This window comes from Herpailurus yagouaroundi, unplaced genomic scaffold (genome assembly GCF_014898765.1).
Source record: "Herpailurus yagouaroundi ecotype Mexico unplaced genomic scaffold, PumYag 186, whole genome shotgun sequence".
In the NCBI taxonomy this organism is placed as follows: Eukaryota; Metazoa; Chordata; class Mammalia; order Carnivora; family Felidae; genus Herpailurus; species Herpailurus yagouaroundi.
The window spans coordinates 14,736,632-14,758,864 of record NW_024412417.1 but is presented as its reverse complement, the minus strand read 5'-3'; the positions used below and the strand labels follow the sequence as shown (position 1 = coordinate 14,758,864).

At 41.0% G+C, this 22,233-nt stretch overlaps 1 protein-coding gene across 34 annotated transcripts in view; it reads right to left on the bottom strand.

Annotated features, from left to right (window-relative positions):
* The window catches only part of RIMS2 (regulating synaptic membrane exocytosis 2), a 617,389-nt gene extending 598,139 nt beyond the window's left edge, over positions 1 to 19,250 (bottom strand). For all 34 annotated transcript variants that reach the window (XM_040494185.1, XM_040494187.1, XM_040494223.1 and 31 more), the window contains exon 1: positions 19,046 to 19,250. In XM_040494185.1, coding sequence (XP_040350119.1) covers positions 19,046 to 19,221 — 176 coding nt within the window. In that variant the 5' untranslated portion in view covers positions 19,222 to 19,250. The remainder of the gene's footprint in view (positions 1 to 19,045) is intronic.
* Positions 19,251 to 22,233: the final 2,983 nt, after the last annotated feature.

Genomic DNA, 22,233 nt, shown 5'->3' with positions numbered 1-22,233 from the left:
TCCACATTAAATAATGTTTTCAAAATAAAAAATCTAATCAATCACCAGCTGCTACAATCCCAACTATTGGCTTTATACAGAGAAATGAGTTCAGAACACCACTCTCTGCTGTTCCACACCTCAGTGTGTTGTCTATTCAAAAGGAAAGCTTTCATTTTAAAGTTTATGGGTTAAAAATAAATATTGACACTGTGAGTGATTCTCACTTTACAGATTTGTTGAAGGCTATTAACTGACTTTAAAAAAAAAAAAATGGCTTATTTAACTGACAGTTTCAAACACCTGGATGAACTCAGTCAAAAATTTTCACGAACTGTGCGAAAGTACATTAATGAGTATGACAAAGCTTATAGATTCAAAGCAATAGCTCAGTTTCATAAAAATTAAGTTAAAATGATTCACCAGTGACAGTCAATGTTATAAACTGAGTCCTAATTAAGGCTAGCAGAGTACTACATATGCTTCAAGAAGAATATCAACATTATTTTTAAATAACTGACATTTTTTAAACTTCAATTGCATTTGGAATCCATTCACATTATCAGAAGAAATTCAACATTACATTTGTCAGTGAAAGAAAAGAAAGAGCAAACAGTTAAAAAAGTGTTACTACTATTGGAGTGAAATTTAAAGAGAGTGAATTTTCAAGATGAATAGCATGAAAGGAGTTTCTATCGATCAAGGAAAAGGAAATACGTTTTTTCTTACAATTTGCTACCAACTACTTCTATAGTTTGTCAATGGTGAGCAACAAGAATCTGAAGAGATCATCACCAAATGGTCTTGATCAGGAATTATGTGTATATGTTTCAAAAATAAGTACATAAACCTTATAAAAAGTATCCTCATAGAAGCTAAGTTTCTCATTTTAGATGTCACAGGGTATTATTTAAAAGTTTTTACAATTCAACGTTTACTCTCTTCCATAATACCCTGCATTTTGTTTTGCTTATAATTATATAATAGAAAATGTGGGGCACCTGGGTGGCTCAGTCGGTTAAGTGTCCAATTTCAGCTCAAGTCACGATCTTGCGTTGAGACCGGGGCCCTGCGTTGGGCTCTGTGCTGACAGCTCGGAGCCTGCAGCCTGCTTCTGATTCTGTGTCTCTCGCTCTCGCTGCCCCTCCCCCACTCACACTCTGTCTCTCTCACTCTCAAAAATGAATAAATGTTAAAACAAATTAAAAAAAAAAAATGTGATTTTTTTTCTCCAAGCTTTTATTTAAATTCTAGTCAGTTAACATACAGTGTATTAAAATACCAAAAGCCCATAATTACCCACCTATACCCCCCCCCAAATCCAAACAGCTCTGAAAATAGAACTTCTTCTGTAAGCCTGGGCCAAAATTCTTGATCTGATTTAGCATGAGGCTATATACAGTCTTTATCTAACCCATTTGTAAATATTCATGTTTCACTGGAGAAATGAGTTTGATTAGGGGCCGCTGTCCTACCCCTGCTAAGAGTCATATATTGTATGGCATGTGCATTTTACAATCCAAAACACTCTGAAACACATCTGGCACCACAAATTTCAGCTGAGATGGAAATTCCATCTCCATTTTACAGAGTTTAGGGAATTAAAGTGACTTCTTCAAGACAACATAGCTTGTCAATGATGGAGGGAGAACTCTACTCCACACCTCCAAATCTTGTTTTCTAGTCCTCTCTACACTACTGACCATAAATGAAAAAACCTTTTTCTACATAAAAAGACATTCCGTATTTCGTATAATATCATGCCAGCATAAGTTAATATAAAAATTTTAATGCAGAACTTAAAAACAAAGTCTGTTTGTATCTAACCGTCAAAAAAATATACTTCCCGCTGCTTAAATTTGTTTACAGCCTCACCGTGTTACACAAATGAATTAAGGTCACTCTCTCGTTTGTGGTTACTGACCCAGAAGTTAAGACCACCATCAACTTTTATTCTGATGCTATTTTCACTAAAATTCATAAAAACCACAAAGCAAATAAAATTTTAGAGGAAGAAATATAAGTAATTATGCTAGGGACTGCAACATTTTCTAATACCGATCCTGTCAATCTTGTGATAGTTGCATTTTTCAACAAGTATTTCTGATTTTCCCTCCCTACGTGGTAGGGCTACACTTTTCTGCCCTGAGTTAGGCATGATCAGCAACTTGCCTTCGCCAGTGAAATGTGAGAAGTTGTATATATATTTCCGAGAGGAAACTTTAAGAGAAAAGTTGCAATTCACCCCAGTCTTTTCATTTTGGTCTCAACGTTCCAAACAGCTTCTTTATTGGCCTGTGTCCCAGAATGAGGATAACATAGAGACCCCAAGCGCCCCAGAGAAAACATATGGCATGGAAAATAAAGAGATCTGTACTGTTTTAAGCTACTGATATTTAGGGAGAGCATAGCTTATAAACTGACACATTTGCTACCTCTCAGCTCCAAATCCACCCTTCTTTGTCCTGTTTTGATACTGGATCTGGACTCTGTAACCATTTGTCCTTCCCCAGTTGGCACAATTGTGAAGCTCTGTCAGCAGAGGGAGCCAGAGTGACATTAAAGGAAGAAGGGGCTTCTCCTTCTGGTTCTGGGTGCTTTGGTGTTTGTCCTGTGTTCCTTGGCTGTCCGGAGCTTGGCAGCCAGTGGCACTCACCCTCCTAACACGTTTCACTTAGCACCCTAGCGGGCATCCTTCCAGCAGTTTCAGTAGCACCCCAGCGGACACTGCAATAGGTGGCTTCCCAGAGACTTCCCTGAGAACTCCAGCCAGCTTCTCTGCAAGCCCCACCAACACCCTCGCAGATGACTTCCAGCTTGCCCGCCCCAGCTTGTGGCAGCTCAGTGAGGTACAACCACACCCTCTAACAAGGGCTGAATCTCAGCCTTAGCCTTGGGGGAAGAAGGGATGTCTTCCAAATGTGTTGCTTCCTTGGGTACTCAGCTTCAGCACTAAAAGAGGTGGCTGCTCACTGCTAGAGGTTAATAATCCTTTATATTAAAGTTTTCCTGTTCAAATTACGACTGTAGTTTCTGTCTCCTCACTGGACTCTGACATCTAGTCTATCCTAACATATACAACTACATAGTGTGACATGAATTTATATTAGTAGTTTTGAAGGACAACCTTGGTTCGTGTTCTTTTTCTACTTTATTTCATAGCTATTTTTAATGTTTTATTACCTAAGTTAAACCAATTAATTACATTTTAAACACTGACATAAACTTCAAGTCATAATACACACTACATCTTTTCACGAATTCAGACTTCTTAGCTAATAATTATAAGAAAAAAATAATACATGAAAGCACACTCATTGCAGGATAAGAAAAGGTTCCTAGACCAAACATGCAAGAGAAACCATATTCCAGGGACCCCTGGGTGGCTCAGTTGGTTAAGCGTCCAACTTCAGCTCAGGTCATGATCTCAGGGTTTGTGCGTTTGAGCCCTGGGTTGGGCTCTGTGCTAACAGCTCAGAGACTGGAGCCTGCTTTGGGTTCTGTCTCTCTCTCTCTCTCTCTCTCTCTCTCTCTGCCCTTCCTCTGCTTATGTGTGCTCTCCCTCCCTCCCTCCCTCCCTCTCTCTCTCTCAAAAATAAACAAAAACACTTCAAAAAAAAAAAAAAGGTTTAAGGGGCACACCTGGGTGGCTCAGTCGGTTAAGCAACAGACGGGCTCAGGCTTGGGTCATGATCTCGCAGTCGCGTCGGGTTCTGTGCTGACAGCTCAGAGCCTGGAGCCTGCTTTGGATTCTCTCTTTCTCTCTCTCTCTCTCTCTCTCTCTCTCTCTCTCTCTCCCCCTCTCGCGCTCTCTCTCTCTCTCTCTCTCTCTCTCTCTCTCTCTCAAAACTAAACATTAAAAAATTATTGAAGAAAAAAAAGATTTACATGACTGTCAGATAATGAAAATATTTGGAAACATTTCAATAACTCTTCACTATTTAGTCATATGGCAAAGTTAATTCTCTTTCCATAAAAATAAATCCAATTATTAACTAAAATGAATAGTTAAGAATACTTATGTGCTCTTTATATTCGAAGAATATAGAAGAATTCACACTGCTTGCCCCCAACGCCCCACCCCACTGGCAATTAGACCAATATTTTTTTTTTTCAACGTTTATTTATTTTTGGGACAGAGAGAGACAGAGCATGAACGGGCGAGGGGCAGAGAGAGAGGGAGACACAGAATCGGAAACAGGCTCCAGGCTCTGAGCCATCAGCCCAGAGCCCGACGCGGGGCTCGAACTCACGGACCGCGAGATCGTGACCTGGCTGAAGTCGGACGCTTAACCGACTGCGCCACCCAGGCGCCCCTAGACCAATATTTTTATTCAGGAGGAAATTGTTAAACAAATAAAAAATGAAGAGCAGATTGGGAGTGAGTTGAGGGAAATAAGGTATTATAAACCCATAGAAAAGTGCATTGTAAAATATTTCAGAGATATTATTCTGGAATTTGTATCTCTGTATACAAAATATATTTTAAAAAAATAAGAGTAGTACAAAGTCTACTTTATAAAAAACATATATCCAATTGTATCTAGGTCACTCACTAATGTAAGGAGAAAAATGGCCCCTCAAAGGTATTCACACTCTAACCCCGGGAACATGTAACATGTAACATCTCTTACATGGCAAAAGGGATTTTACAGATATGATTAAGATGGGGAGATTATTCTGGAATATCTGGGCCGAGTCTAACCATCTGAGTACCTAAAAGAGAAAAATCTTTCCCCACTGTGGGCAGAGAGAGATGTAGTGACAGAAGAAGGGCCAGAAATGGCATCATGAGAAGGATTTTCCAGATAAACTCACTGAGGTGCAAAATTACCAAGTAACAGCTGAGATTCAAGCCCAAGTTGGCTGACTCCATAGTCCAGACACCTAAGCACTATGGTCTTAACTGTTTTCCAGAAGACTAAACAGCAGTGTGATGGAAAGAGAATGAGTTTTGGAGTTAGGAAAGATCTACCCACCTCTGTGTTCTGCTACTTACAGCCTTTGTGACCTGAATCCTAGCACACAGTAGTCACCAAACAAATGTTAGTTCCCTCCTTCACTTTCTGCTACAAGTCTAGAGACCTATTCAAATTCAAAGCAAATCCTATGTAGAAGAGACTTCAGATACAAACTGAATACTAGTCTCACACTCCTGAATTTCCATTTCTCTTTCCTGTCATTCCACATATTCCTTCTAAGGAATCAGCTAAGACAACCTATGGTACCACAAAACTGTCTCTATATTCTAAGCTTTCATTATTACATCAACAAAAATAGACTGTCATTTTACTGTAAGAACATTACTAGAAAGTAAGGAGAAAAAAAAGTTTAAAGAAATGAAGCATGAGGTATAGGTAAAACAAAGGGACTTCAAATAATCTTAGCCATAGTACCTCAAAGAAATAGCTTATTACACACATCTTCTAGTTCATCTCTTTGGCTCAACTTTGTTACCATGTTGCCTTGTTAATATAGTTAAAAAGTGGTCACTACCCATATACTAATACGTTTTAAGTGAATATTCTTTATCACCTACATATCAACTTTATCACCTGTTCTAGACATTGAACGTGGTCTTAACAAAGGCTTTGTCCTCAAAGGTGCACAGCCTCCACACTAGCTGGCCATTTAAATGTCTATGCTCCAGTTCTCTTGATTTTAAATCTCTGGGGACTTTCAAGCATACCTACAAAATGATCCAATTTCACACATTCTCTCAAGATTCATTTAGCTTCCTGCCCCTGCAATACCACCATCATCACTGCTCAGAGAATTTTCTTTTTTGACAATGGTTTCCAAAATGCTAACGACTCCTATTTCAAATAGAAAAATACTCCACATGAGAGCAAAAAAAAGTGTCTACCACCAGCAAAAGGTGGCTTAAACTCTCGCATCCTTGAACAAATATTTATTAAATGAAAAGTCTTTTAAGTGAAAAAAGTTATTTATTAAATATATGGTCTTCACTGATTTCATGTGTTGTTAAAAACACATCTTGATTCCTAGTTTAACTAACACCATGCACCATAACCAATAACTGGCATGTCCAAGAAGGATAACAATGAAACTTCTTGCAAATGTGACCACCAAATCCCAAAGATAATCATTTCTTGAGGTATCAGCAACTATCCACTGTTAGGCAGTGCTACACTTAATTAATCACTCAAAACACATTTCTATCCACTCACAATGGACTACCCACTGCAAACACAGTCCTTTTTCTATAATTTATTAGAAAAGAGGAAAAGTAATTCAATGACTATGATATAATAAAAAGTAGTTATTAAGAGTGCAAATTCTAGAATATGACTGTCTAGGTTTACATCCTGGCTCCCCACTAAAAACTTTGAGCATACAACTTCAGTCTTCATTTTTTTCATCTATAAAAATGATAAAATAATAACTATCTCATAAGGTTGTCATGGGGGCTGAATTAGATAATGCATATATAATGTAGCATACTAACAGCACAGTAAGCATCCAGTATATGTTGGCTATGGAGTATTAATGTTGTAAGAGTTACATTAGAAGTATGCAATAAGGGTTGTGAGAGCAGAGGAAAACCTAACCCAGTTTTCAGCTGGTTGGAAACCTGACATATATCTGGATTAAGAACTAGTAGGACTTAGGAGCACATCCGGCTGACTCAGTCAGTGGAGCATCTGACTCTTGATCTCAGGGTTGTGAGTTTGAGCCCCACGCTGGGTATAGAGATTACTTAAAAATAAAATCCTAGGGGCGCCTGGGTGGCGCAGTCGGCTAAGTGTCCGACTTCAGCCAGGTCACGATCTCGCGGTCCGTGAGTTCGAGCCCCACGTCAGGCTCTGGGCTGATGGCTCAGAGCCTGGAGCCTGTTTCCGATTCTGTGTCTCCCTCTCTCTCTGCCCCTCCCCTGTTCATGCTCTGTCTCTCTCTGTCCCAAAAAAAATAAATAAAAACGTTGGGAAAAAAAAATTTTTTAAAAATAAAATAAAATCCTAAACAAGAAATAGTAGAACTTAACAACAGAAAAGTGGGTAGGGCTTTCTAAGCAAAGAGAACAATATATCCTAGAATATTAAAAGAAAAAAAAAAAAAAAACAATAAGGAACTAACTTCAATTTGATACAACCAAAGGTGTTCCCCAAGAAAGACTACCAGGATATAAAAACTGATAAAACCTCACAAAGGGACTTCTATGACACACCTAGAAATCTAGACTGCATAGTAAATGCAGTGGGGAAACACTGACAAATATTAAGGACTTTAAAATAGATTTGTGTGTTGGACTGTTGTACTATTATGGAAGATGGGTTAGAGGTGTGCCTGAAAATGGAGATACCCATTTGGAGACGAATAATTAAGGAAAATATAATAAAGGCATGAAACAGTGCCCCGACAATGAAGACAGAGAGAAGGAGAGAGATTTCGAAGATCTTTGGAAGAGAATAATGACAGGATTTGGTAACTGATTATATTTGAGAGCTTAGGGAGAGTAAGGAAATTAGAAGGACTCCCCACCACCAGCACCAGGTCTCTCTGGTCTTATAAAATTCACTTCTGATTTCTATAAACCTTCCTAACCTTTAGTTTGGAAATGGAATTTAACCATAGCCTTCAACCTGCAAAACTTCTAACATGAGGCTTCAATTTATTCTAAAATGGATCCTAGCTGGGGTGCCTGGGTGGCTCAGTTGGTTAAGCATCCGTCTTTGGCTCAGGTCAGGATCTCACAGTTTGTGAGTTCAAGCCCTGTGTCAGGCTCTGTGCTAACAGCTCAGAGCCTGGAGCCTGCTTCAGATTCTGTGTCTCCTCCTCTCTCTGCCCCTCTCCTGCTCATGCTCTGTCTCTCTCTCTGAACAATAAACGTTAAAAAAAATTTTTTTTAAATGGATCCTAGGATTGCAAATATAGGTCTGCGTCCTATATCTGCTTCCAGAGCAGGTATCTCTGTGAAGATTCAGTGTACACACCTACCTTCTTGCACCTTCTCCAACAAATCCCCAGTTGGGGTACCGCCCACTTGTCATCAAGCAGATGAACAGACCCTTCCTGGTAAATTCTGTATTCACAAATCCTGTGGCTGATTTAAGACTTAAGTCAGCTTAGACCAATCATTAAAGAGAAATCAACCTGTGGTAATAATGTTCAGTACCACAGAAATACTTCTGGAGTCGACCAGTGTAGACGGGAACTTTAAAGCTTTCCAAAGTTAAATAAGTAACAGATAATAATCATGAGAATGTATTACTTACAATAGCCACAGTAATAGATACAGCCCTAAAATCAGTGACTTAACAAAGAAGTGTATCTGTTATTCATACAAAGTCTAATGGAGGGGGGAGGCTAAGTCACCAGCCAGAACTTAATTACCCCAATCCATTTAGAAACAAGAAAAGCTGGAAAAGGTAGTCCAGGGCTAGGCAGTGCTGCATAGCAACAACTCTGTGAAAGAGGAATGTTAATCTTTGATGAACACCTAGCTATCTCCACTACAAAATTCATTTTTAACAGAAAAAAATTTTGTGCTGATAAAAACATCAATTAATCCTTTCAGCTCTTGGTCAAAAGGAATTATGTGTGATGTGTGATGAAATAGACTGTTCATATATGCACCTGAGAAGCAAATTTTTCACCAATAAACACCATTCTGGTTATACTGTTATCTAGCTATATTGTTCAGGATATCCTTTTTTCCCAGCTTTAACATCCTAGAAGCCTAGCTGCAGAATGCATAAAACTGCTAAGTTATTTTTCCCTTACAGCTGAACATAAACTTAGTTGGGGGAAAAAAAAAAACTGCTAAAGAACATAAAGAATTCTATCTTCCTCCTGTGCCTAAAAGAGCATTTAACCAGAACCTCTGTTTAGCAGAACCTACCAAATTACGTGTGTAATGTAAGAAGGTTAAGTTTTTATAATCTATAAACTGTTTGAAAGTTCTTAACTCTAAATGTCTTTAAAAAGCGTTTAGCTAGCACTATGTGATATGGAAAATACAAATTGGAGCTTTTTGACATGTGTATATAATGTACATCTAATACATGTTCATAATACATAAACTATGTAAAATTCGTCCATTCTTAGCCTAATTTATACTATCTAGTTGCTTACAGTTGGGGGGGGGGGCGGTAACAGTTCTAGAGAGAAAATAGGTGAAATGATATTCTATCACTTTTAGACCTAAACCTGTTCTTAACTTTTCCCTTTCTATAATTCTACTTCTAATCCTATTTCTAGAACTTCCCATCACACAATCTAACAAAACTTCTCTCTCTTTCATAACACAATACGGTATGAAATCTGCAATAATTCACTAAGCTAAGATAAAGAGGAACATAATCTTCCCCAACCACAATATGTCATTTACACAGCTAATCTCTTTTCTTTATCTTCCTAAACTACACTCACATTTCCAAAATCCCCTTGGAGGTGATATAGGAATATATACAAAAAAGGAAATTTGTTCTAGTTAAATCTAACATATAAAACAAAGATTGCGCAAGAGTTAAAAACATCTGAAGAATGAAAGAAAACCAGATGGTGAGAAACTCACGGACACAAAGTTGTCAATGGGAGCAAGGAATGTTCAATAAAAGAAAAACAGATCTGTAGTTTTGGGGGGAAAAATGACAAGACGTTAATAGATTTAGTAGAAAAAAGTTTTCTAAGCTAAAATACGAAGTAGCATTCCTCACAATTAGGAACGGATTCAAACAGTACTGATCTTCTTCTCCCCTTTTTCTTTGCCTTCTCTTCTTTCTCCCTTTTTGCCCTTTTCACTGCTACTCTATTATTTCCCATCCTGTCCCCCCTATATCACAAGTTATAGCCACTTCTAGTACAACTATTCACATTATAAACTGTTTAGAATAAGAAAAACAATAAAAGAAGCCTTCTCCGGCTGGTCTCTCAAGAGAACAATGGTCCTGAGACTAATTTAGAGAGCTGACCATCAGTGAGATGAGCAAAGACAGATCTACATGATGTACAGCAGTCGGTTGAGCAAGTCAGGCACCCTGAGAGCTTACTTTACCCTTACTTTTTTACCCTTACTTTACCTCCTGTTGTCAAATCCCAGTAATTTGGCTCCTAAATATTTCCAAATCTATCCTGCCTCTCAACCTCCAGCAGAAGTGTCCTCTTTCAGGGGCGCCTGGGTGGCTCAGTTGGCTAAGCGTCAGACTTCAGCTCAGGTCATGATCACACAGTCTGTGAGTTTGAGCCCTGCGTCCGGCTCTGTGCAGACAGCTCAGAGGCTGGAGCCTGCTTTGGATTCTGTGTCTCCCACTCACTCTGCCCCTCCCCTACTCATACTCTGTCTCTCTCTCAAAAATGAATAAATGTTAAAAAAAAAATTTAAAAACAAAAGAAAACAAAAAAGAACTGTCCTCTTTCATATCTCCATCATATATCACCTGGATTACCAGAAGACTCTCCTAACTACAGCCCTGGTCTCTAGCATCAATCCCTCAGACTGTAAGGCTGGGGGGTGCCCAACCAAATCTGATTACACTGTGTCACTGCTTAAAATCCCTCTGTTACTCCCTACTACCTTCAGGATTAAATCCAAATCAAAGGAAAACATACAACGTCTTTGAAGCTCTGACCCTTGCCATCTCTCAAGTCTCCTCTACCAACTCACTTCCAATAAGTCTTATGCTCCAGACATTGTAAACCACTTCAAATCAGTTTCTTGACTATGCCCTGCCTCTCTTTTACAAATGAGAGTTAAAGTCTGGGATAGAAAGACTTGGGAGGTTTCGTATTTTTGCTTGGAATATCTTCCTCTGCCCAATGAACATCTACTCATCCTTTGAGTCTCAGCCTAGGTGTCATCTCCCCCAAACTGGATAAGGTGCTCCTGTTCAATGAATATATCCATGATACACTGTGCACGTGGTCTCCCAGCACTTATCATGCAATACTATAACTGTGGTTTATCATGTTCCTTATAGTGACTTCCTACAGGGTTAGCTGAGAATGGTTAAGAGTGTTTTAACACCCAGAAATAGATATCTGCATTTCATCAGGTGACTAGAGAATACGACAGTATCTGTAGTCTCTAGAATCTTTAACATCTAGGAGTAAAATTTCTACATAATTAAAAAGGATAAAATGGGGCGCCTGGGTGGCGCAGTCGGTTAAGCGTCCGACTTCAGCCAGGTCACGATCTTGCGCTCCGTGAGTTCGAGCCCCGCGTCGGGCTCTGGGCTGATGGCTCAGAGCCTGGAGTCTGTTTCCGATTCTGTGTCTCCCTCTCTCTCTGCCCCTCCCCCGTTCATGCTCTGTTTCTCTCTGTCCCAAAAATAAATAAATGTTGAAAAATAAATAAATAAATAAAAAGGATAAAATGTGTTACACCCTCAAAACAATACCAAAGAGACAGCAAACTACTCACTTGATTATTCTGACATATTTTTTACTATGGTCATGATGTTCCAAAAACACTTTTACTGTGTTTTTTCATGACACTTCACATTTCAGTGTGCTCATGCGATTATGGTTGGCCTTCAGTTGTCTGCCTCTGAAAGGAATGAATTATAGAAATTTCTATCCAAAATATTCTGTGCATCACTTACCATTCAGCTCTGTTAAACACACTGGAAATATACAAACACTATCAAAGTAAAGTCGTAATTTTTAAAGCAAAATATTCTTTACATTAAAAAATAATTACAATTTCAAGATGACATATTACAATATTCTTCTGGTTTCTAATCAAAACAGATGTGCTCTTAGCCTAAAAGAAAGATGCGTCAAGGGGCGCCTGGGTGGCTCAGTTGGTTAAGCGACTGACTTCAGCTCAGGTCATGATCTCGCAATTTGTGAGTTCAAGCCCCATGTTGAGAGTCCCTCTCTGTCTCTGCCTCTCCCCCGCTCATGTTCTGTCTCTTTCTCTTTCTCTCTCTCAAAAATAAATTAACATTAAAAAAATGTTTTAATAAACAAATAAAAGATGAGTTGCAATCATACACAAATACTGTAAGTTTTCTCCTAGTAAAAAAATAATAATAAATAAATAAGCAAAATTGCACATAGGTTTAAAAATTACAATTGATTTTGCAAATAAGGGCACTACTACCTAAGCAAACTTTTTTCTTCTAGATCTTCAAATTTCACCTTGAAAGCAAGCACTACCTAGCTGAACACAGTATTTTATTCCCCAACATTTCATTCAGTCACCCAACTAATATTTTTAAGTACTACTATTAAAACATTGTGTTGGGTTAGAATGGCTGATATGGTGAACAAGACAGACATGGTGTCTGCTCTCTGGGAGTTTATAATCTAGCAGGGCAGACAGACCATAAACAAATAAAGAAATCATAAATTTTAATAAGCATAACTGGAAAATATTAAAGATGATATGAAAAAGAAGAAAGAAAAGAACCTACTTAAGAACATGGGGCAAGAAAGAGCTCTCTAAGGAGGCAAATTTGAAGCTAAGGGGCAAAGTGGAAGTCATACAAAGAGTGTCTGCATTTGAAAAGCAATGGAAAGCAGAGGAGCACTCTAAATTGACACTTCAAAATGAGATTAACCTGATAAGATTCGCTGAGTTCTCAGATATAAGACAAATAAATAAATAAATACATATTTTGATTTATTAATAGAGTAAAAAATTGATCCCAGACAACTGTAAGGACAATCACAGAGTAATTTGCACAAATTAGTTCCCTCGCATTCACCCATGATAATCAGTATCTTGCCAATAACCAATACTTTGGTGTCTTATTTCTGCTGCTACACCTTAGTTTCAGACTCTCTAAAAATGTTTTTTGCTGAGGAAATTGCTGCCGATTCATGACCTTCCCTCTCCATCCCTGGGCTTCTCGATAAATAACGAAGGCACTTAAAAGTCCTTCGGGCATTTTTTTGACTTCCCAGTAGACAAGGAAGAGAATGTCTCAATTGGAAAAAAAAAAAAAAAAAAAAAGTTAAGATTTCATCCAAGAATGCTATGATAATATTAAGGTTCAGAAACTATTGTCTAGGGGCGCCTGCATGGCGGTTAAACGACTGACTTCGGCTCAGGTCATGATGTCACAGTTCGTGGGTTTGAGCCTCACATTGGGCTCTGTGCTAACAGCTCAGAGCCTGGAGCCTGCTCTCTGGATTCTGTGTCTCCCTCTCTCTCTGTGTCTCTCTCTGTGTCCCCGGCTCATGCTCTGTGCCTCTCTGTCTCTCAAAAATAAATAAATGTTAAAAAAGAATAATAAACTATTGTCTATAATCAGTTAATAACGACTTTTTTTGGCACACTTATTTATGCCAGGACATTTAATCTACATTGATCATAACAATCCTTCAAGGTAGGTGTTATTATTTTGATAATACAGATGAGGAAACATGGGCTCAGAGAGTTCAACAACATAAGCAAGACCTTACAGTTATTAATTAGTAAAATAAGGTTTCAAGTCAAAATCCAGCTGGCCCCTCACACTTGCCTCCATTACCTCTCTCTTCGTCACACAGTATAATCAGTTCTTTACCAATATATACTCAATGACAATATAGTCAACAAGAAGATATTATTTAATTATCCTAGTTGTTTTAAAATACAGATTATATATAAAGAATTGATTAGGTACTTTCTCATAAATGCCAATCAATTTTTTAGAATGCATTTGCAATTCTTAAAACTGATAGATTTTTCATTCTTTTTTTTTTTTTTTAACATTTATTTATTTTTGAGACAGAGAGAGACAGAGCATGAACAGGGGAGGGGCAGAGAGAGAGGGAGACACAGAATCTGAAAGAGGCTCCAGGCTCTGAGCGGCCAGCACAGAGCCCGACGCGGGGCTTGAACTCACGGACCGTAAGATCATGACCTGAGCCGAAGTCGGAGGCTTAACCGACCGAGCCACCCAGGCGCCCCTAGATTTTTCATTCTTGACAATGGTCATGGTTATTTACATAATCATAATAATGATTTTTGTTTAAAAGTCTTCATGATTAAATTACATTTTTATTTCACATGCCAGCTCTTAAATTTTCATTTTAGCTATAAGAAGAAAATATGGTAGTCTTTTAAATATTAGAATGAGTGGGGTGCCTGGGTGGCGCAGTCGGTTAAGCGTCCGACTTCAGCCAGGTCACGATCTCGCGGTCCGGGAGTTCGAGCCCCGCATCAGGCTCTGGGCTGATGGCTCAGAGCCTGGAGCCTGTTTCCAATTCTGTGTCTCCCTCTCTCTCTGCCCCTCCCCCGTTCATGCTCTGTCTCTCTCTGTTCCAAAAATAAATAAACCTTGAAAAAAAAATTAAAAATAAATAAATAAATAAATAAATAAATAAATATTAGAATGAGAAAGATCATTCTAAGTACATCACAAACTCAAAAGACATAAAACAAAAAGTGAAAAATTAAAATGCATTTTTTAAAAATACTGATCAGTAAAAAAAAAAAGGCATAAAAAAGGTCATAAAACAAATGACAATAAAAAGAGCTTCTACAATTCACTAAAAACGACCAAAAGAAAAACAAAAAAACTAAACAAATGCAAAAGGCTCTCATCCTCACTGATAATAAGAAAATTTCAATTAAATCTACGATGGCATATCTTTCACCAAAGTATTGGCTAAGAGTATCGCACACTGAATTGGAAAGGATATGAGAGCCTCCCTAGTTTAGGTCACTTATGCATACTTATTGTATGAAAATAAATTTGGCAATATTTATTAAAATTTAAAATATACTGACCTTTTGACCCAACAATGCATTTCTAGGAATTTATTCCAGAGATATATTCAAATATGTAAGAAATGATATATGCACAAAGATATTTATTGCAGTGTTGTTTCTAATGGCAAAATTAGAATCAACCTAAATACCCATAAATATGGTTCTAGATAAAGAAATTACAGAACATTCATAAAATGAGATATTACACAGCCATTAAAATGAATGAGGAAGCTATATATTAATGGGTGTGGAACTGATCTCCTAAAAAGTAAACTGCTGGGCACATTTATGTTTTTTATGTTTACACATATACATCCATACATCTGTGTGCACACACACACATTATAGATGCACACAATATGTGATATATACACATATCTACTTTTACACATAGAGTATTTCTGGAATAGTATACAATACAGTGGCAAAAGTAGTTGCCTCTGGCTTGGAGAAAAAGTAGCTAAGAAATTTTGTACCATGGGTATATATTATCTATTCGTAGAAAAGCTTATAAATTGGCTTTGAAAAATACTCTTAAAATTGAATTATTAAAAAAATTTAGAACTGCTCATCTATGTTTTAAATATAAGCTAAATTATTACTCTGATCTATCATGAAATCTTTACTCACTGTCTTCTTTTATTTGGGAAGCAAATAAAAGACATTTGACATTAATAAAAAATCCAAACTGAGAATACAAAGAAAATTTACACAGCAAAAAACATTATTTCTAATTTGTTATAAAAAAAATCCTTATCTGAAAGACTATGATATGCACATAGTAGAAACTCAATAAATATTTACTGAATGAATACTTACTTTTCTATTGATTTCAGTGGTTTTGTTTATCTCATACATTTTTTTCTTAATACCACATCAAAAAAACAATCACTCGAAAATATAAACCTAATAAATTATGCCTTTCTTTCAAAAAAATTATTCTTCATTTTCCCAACAAAATTTATAAACTGCCTCATTAACATTACAAGTCATATCAACATTACTTATTAGTTACCTAATATGTGCAGGTGTTAAGTATGCTGCAAAACACAAACTCCAAAGAAGGGTACATTATTATTCTTGCCCTCAAGAAGTTTACAATCTTGAAAGACGAGGCTTAAAAACATTAATAAGTAGTAGAACACTATAGATTTTACCTATAGATTGAGTTATCAAAACTAAAACTGTATGTGGATTTCTGGTAAGGATAAAAAAAAGCAATTACTGATCTATTGAGGGATCTACTGAGATACAGATGCTTCAAAATTTTAGTATCTCAATCAGACGTAAAATAAAATTACTTGATGGTAACAGAAGACTTCCGAATATATGGATATTCAGCAAGGCTTTGAAGAAATTGCTAATAAATATAAATAGTCCTTAATTAATCTCTTCATAGAAAGAGAGATTACTATAGTGGTCTCAATGTCTTTTGATCACTCACCTCTCCCATTAAAAATATCTCAGGCGTGAACTTCTAAATACGTGCATATGTATTTACAAATTATATGGGTCTTAATATCGTCAATCTATATATTAAATATCAGTAATACTTAATTTCTTTTTCAAAGAAAGATAGAACTTGAAATATAAGTTTTAATATTCTCTTCCTGTACTCCAACATATCATCCTGTGATGTACTTCGTATGCACATCCCCCTTGGTATGAATTCTTAATATGAAAATATTTTCATCCAATGGTTTCAATTTTTCACACATCAAACTTTAACGTAATTGTTACAAGGCAGCAGACATCAACTTGATTTTCAGTTTGTTTCTCTCTGTCCATGACCTTCTCTCAAAATAAATGTTAACATGCAATTAAATGGGCATCTCTAATTAAATGGACATCACTAAAGAGAAACAAAGGACAGTGTAGTCTTGACCAGATAAATGACCCCTAAAACTTAATGAGAAATAGTAATCATTGAAGAATACTAGTATCACTTTTTCTTATATATAGTATTTGTAACTTAATACCCAATATCGATAATATATTACTTAATACATTATAAACTTATTTAAAACATTTTTTTCTTTCATTATAATTCTATTATAAAATCTAATGTTTTCCTCATTTTCCTTGCCTAGTCTTAACTTATTTAAAAAGCCAAAAACATTTTTATAGAACATTTAAAATTAAATTTGTAATTATATTATGCTTTAACTCCAAAAAACTTCTTGTTAAAATGAATACAAAAATAATTCTGAAGCCATGTAGGCCATTTTGAGGTATAACTCCTTCCAAGACTAAGTTAGGCAGAAATGCAAATAGATATTTAAAATAAATATGAAGATTTTTCATCAATGTAATCTCTCTGACTGTATGAATGTATGTTTAGAGAATGTTTCTACCTAAACTGTGTGAATATGAATGCATGAACATTCTATGTATTTGCATAGTATACAGGCTTACACAGAAAGGTAATGTATGTAATGTAATGTACCTACCTGAAAAAGCCTTTCGCAACATTTTCGTAATGTAAACTATTGTTCAATCTGAGTAATTCTTAATTCAGTATTGAAAAATTCATTTACATCTTTATATACTAGAACAATAAGTGGATTCGGAACTACAGTGAACTAGCCAGTATATACTATGATTTAGCATACTACAAAGAAATAAAAACACATTGTACATTTAAATATATGGGTCAAAGAAATAAAACTATGTTTTATTTGACATCACTTTGGCAACACTAATTTTATCACAATTATAGTAGAAAATATAGATTCATATACTTAAATATCAAATTCTAAGTCATCAAAAAGCTAGGCATTGTTAGTATATATAGTAAAGCAAAGTGAGTATTATGCTCAAAAAGCTTTTAAAAATAATGCTTTATTCTAGCATTAGTTAAAATAAGCTACTTAAATCTCGTAACCATTTTTCATTTACCAAGCCTACTAAATAAATCATATTCCCAAACAAGTCTCCAAACCCACAAATTAGCTTTGAAGAAGCAACTCTTCTTTATTCCAGTTAGTATGTCATAAATATTTGTTCTTAGTCCTTCAATTTTTCTCAAACATGTAGAGATATTTGATATATTTTTACCATAATTTACAGTATTTTCATTAAAATATGAAAATATATATGTATAGACAGAATTATCTCTGTATAAGTGTATTAAAGAATACTGAATTCAACAACCTGTTTTAAAATTTACATGATTAGAGGTCAGTGTATTGCATCCTTCATAGAGGAACTCTACTCTTTCAATTTTGTGTTTCTGTGGAGAATATGGGAAAAATATATTTGATAACATGCAAAAGAGTAGTCCCACCGCTGGCATATAAACTGTCCAAGTTAATCTCTTAGTGAATAATTCATTTCAAGTAAAAAGAAAAAAGTTGAGTTGGAAAAACATAAAAAGGTTAAGCATCTTCTGCACAATCTCTTTCACACAGTATCTGAGAAATCAAATAACCATAAAACATTTAACAGCTAACCTGTAGAAACAAATCTCTTTGCTAGACTGACAAAAGGCGTCTCAAAGCTGTATCTCTGTCTGGACAGTTCCCTGGTGCTGAAGTTACACAGCGCTAAACCGCCGCCTGGGTGCTGCTTTTACTCTCTCACCCTCGGCAAAATCCCGGCTGCCTACACTATGAACACGAGTAGTAGAACTTCACAAGGTAGGAAGCATCCCAAACTGCAGTAACGGTAGGAACTGGAGCCTCTTCAGAGTCTCTTCAGGATTAAACAGATTTACTAGTTGCAAACAGGAAGAGCAGCAGAGTGCAGGGTGTTAGAACCCGCCGAGGGGGAGGGGCTGGAAGATGGCGGCGGCCGCACACCCACCCGAGACTTGCCAGAGTTTAGGCCCCTCGCCTGCACAGCCGCCCCCCTGCCCGCAGCGACCGCGGGCAGCTCTGCTAGTCTCCGCGTCGGAGGCAGGGCCGCCCTGCGGAAGCGCGGGACGAGGGGCCCCTGCTGCGCCCGCATCCCCGGCGGCGCGCCTTCGCCCGGGTCCCGGCCAGGGAGCACCTGTGCACGGCCATATTGGATTCACTGCCCCAGTCACTGCCACCGCGCGGGGGCGGCTGGAAAGGAGAGGGGACGCGCGGAGCCTGGGTTCAGCTTCAGCCCCGTGGGGACCCTGAAGCCCAACCGGCCCGCGGGGGAAGCCGTAAGGACGCCCGGGAAAATTACAACGCCTAAAGCCTCGCCACCCTCATCTCGGCCGGCCTCGGCACCTTCCCTTCCCGACACACACCCCCGCGCTCTGACACCCAGAAAGCAGCCCCGGCGGCCGGCGCCGGCCGCAGCCCTCGTGGCCCAGGCGCCGCCGGCTGGAGGGAGGGCGGCGATCCGGGGCGCGCAGGCGGCCGCAGGGCAGCGGCCGTGGGGGCGGAGGGGAGGGAGGGAGGCGGGAAGATGGAGCCGGGTCCTTACTTGAGCACCGACTGCTCCTTCTCCTCTTCTTTCTTCTGCCGATCCATGACGGCCAGGATGATTTTCCTCTCCTCCTCCGTGAGGTGGCTGAGGTCGGGCATCTCGGGCTGCAGGGGCGGCTGAGAGGCCGCCGGGGTGGGAGCCGGGCGGCCCCGCGGCCCGACAGGAGCCGACATGTTTGGTGGAGCCTAACCACCCTAGGGAAGCAGGGAGGCAACTCCACTGGCGGCGGCGGCGGCACCCGCGCGGGCGGCTGGGGCAGCCTCCGGCGCTGGGACAAATACATACAAATCAACGGCCTTCAATCCGAGGCGACAGCCCCCCTCCCCCAAGAAAGAAAGAGCGGAGGGGGAGGGGAGGGCGAGCGCGGCGGGGAGTGAGGGCTGAGGAGTGCGCTCCGGGAAATGTTTCTTCTTCCCGGGGGCGAAGGGCTGGCAAGTGAGCGGTTTGGCAGAGAGGAGCGGGAGGCCGGGCCGGGACGCGGAGTGCGCGGAGCAGCGGGGGAGGGTGGTGGAGTAAGGTGGCGGGGACGGCTAAGGGTGGGGTGACTGGAGGGAGCGGGCGGGAGGGCGGCGCGCCGGCCGGGGCGCGAGTGTGTCCGGCGGGGGCGGGGGCGCGCGCCGCCGCGGAGGGGAAGGGGTAAGCTGCGAACCAGCCCCCTGGGGGAGTCCCGGGAACTCGCTTCGAGCGTGGGGAGGCAGCGTCCCGCCAGTCGGAGGGACGCCGGGGCGGGAGCAGAGAGGGGAGTGAGGACGCAGGGGCTAATTTCCCAGAGAAGCAGCTCAGCTGTCCCGCCGGCTGACGCGTCACTGGGCTTCCAGACGCCGCGGAGGGAGGACCCCTCCAGAAACGACCAGGGAAGGGCCGCGGGGCCGAGGGCGGCCGCCGGAGACAGCTCCGGGCTAAAGCGGAGAAGCGAAAGCTAGGAAGGGATGACTAGGGCTAGCGGCGGAGATTCCCGGGGCCACGGCCCACCGGCTGCCAACGCCCGGATCCGAGCGAGCTTCGACGCGTAGCAGGGTCGGGCGCTGGTGCTTCCTCATCACGCGCCCGCCCGCAGACCCTCAGCGGCCGCCGCCCCTTGGGTCGGTGGAGTCGGCGCCGGGGGCCCGCTCCCTACGCCGCTGCTGCCGCCGCCGCCGCTCGGTGCCGCCGCCCGCGCCTCCTCCGCCCCTCCACCTCCCGGGCTCCTCCCGCGGGGGCCGCGTCACCTCCTGGCCGCCCAGGCCCGGGCCAGGCGAGCACCCCTCCCGAGCGCGACCTGTGGGCTGGGGGCGGGCGGGCAGAGGAGGAGTAGAGAGCGAGTTTTCAAGGGGGGGGGGGGCGCCCAAGGAGTCGAGAGTAGGGGACAAGAGCGTGAGCTGTGCTGGATGGGGGCGCCCTATGGGTCAGGTCTGGAGGTAAAGGAGTGGGAGCCTGGGGGCGGGGAGGAGTGTGGGAGGAGTGTCAGGTCCGGAGATGGGCTGTGACCGGGAAGTGGGGGCGCCTAAGGTTTTGGAAAGGAAGGAACAGTGTGGAAGGAGGAGGATGCCCAGGTGTCGGGCTCAGAGGTGAAAGAGTGCGTGGAGGGGCTCCCCAGGTGTCGTGGGTGGGGTCCTTCAAGGAGGGAGAGCGTTGAGTTGGAGAGGTTCCCCAGGGTGCAAGGTGTGGGAACCCCCCCCGCCCCTGGCCAGGGTTACTTGAGGGGAGGGAGAGGGAGCTATGAGTGAGTGGGGAGTGCAGGTGATTTAGAGGACCTGGGACCCTATGCTGGAGGTGGAGGTTGGGGGGAGGATGAGGAAGTTCTGGAAAACGAGGGCTGATGGCAAAGAACGCGTGGAGAGGCCCTGAGGGGACAATGTGGGAGAGCGCAGAGAGGTAGGGAGGTGAGACTGGGGGAATTAGGGTTTAGCTGGGAAAGGTGTGAGGATGAAGAGGCGCCGGGAAGCTGTGAGGGTGCTAGGATCATCAGGAGAGATCCTAGGTGAGATGATCCCAGGTGAGAATGAGCTTGGGCCAAGGGCTTAGGCGGGAGCTTGGCCCTTTCCGGGGGAGCCTGGTCTAGAGACAAGAGGCCGAGAAGTGAGGGGATCGGGTTAGCGTCTGAGTCTGGGTTTAGAGGCACAGAGACGGATACCGTACTGAAAACCAGCTGCAGGAGAATGGCCTGGGCTGCCACCGCCTTCTGTGGACCAAGCTGAGCTCGGCCCGGAGGACTGTCCGGGTGGGGGCAGAGCAGGGAGCGGGCTGGGAGGCGTAAGGGGGAGGCCAGAGTGGTCCTGGCTGGGGAGCGCCTTCTGGGCGCTCTCCGCTAGAGCGATGGATGACCGAGTTGGGGAGTGTGTGCGAGCGCGTGTACATGCATATGTACACACCCCTGCCTCGCCTCCCACACTCATAGTGTTTGGTACCAGGCCGGATTATGGTAAGATGAGTAGTGTAAGGCCTTTGGGGTTTGTATTATATTTACCTTCTTGGTAAAGGGGGAGCTCTCTCCCCCCTCCCTCTGTTCCCCAGGTACCATATGACTAACTCCCAATTTAAGAGAGCTAGGGACAGACAAAGCAGCCCTAGAAGTCTCTTGTGATTTCTAAGCTTAAATATCTGTTTCTTTTCTCCCATGCTTTGTAATTGGGAAGAGGGAATAAGGAAAAGTTTACTTAAGTGCTGTTTGTTTGTTTTTTAACTCACTTGCTTCAAACAAAGCTAGCATACTCCAGATAATTCCATTTTCATCTTTTTGGAGCTGAGCAAACTAGAAGAGATCATATGCATCCCAATTTATTTAATTTTGTTTTAAAGCTAGAGAATTTTTATAAATCTCTAAGCTGACCTCATCCTCCTATGGGAAACTAAGGACTTAAAAATCAGCCAGCTAGTAAATGGCAGCACTACAACTAGAACCTAGATATTTTTACTCCAATTTGAAATCGTGGTGGTTTTCAACCCTGGCTGCCCATTAAAATTATCCGGGTCACTTTTTAAAAATACCACCTGGGTCCAACCCTAGATCAAATGAATCAATCTCTGGGGTTAGGACCCTGGTCATGGGTATATCTTGAAAACTCCCTAATGACGAATGTACAACAAAGATTGAGAATTACACCACGAGCATTGCAAAATAGAAAATAGGAGAACTTGGGAAGTGGAAGGTGAGAAGAACACTTCTTTTAATTATTTTACTTATTTTGAGTACATAATTGTGGGTG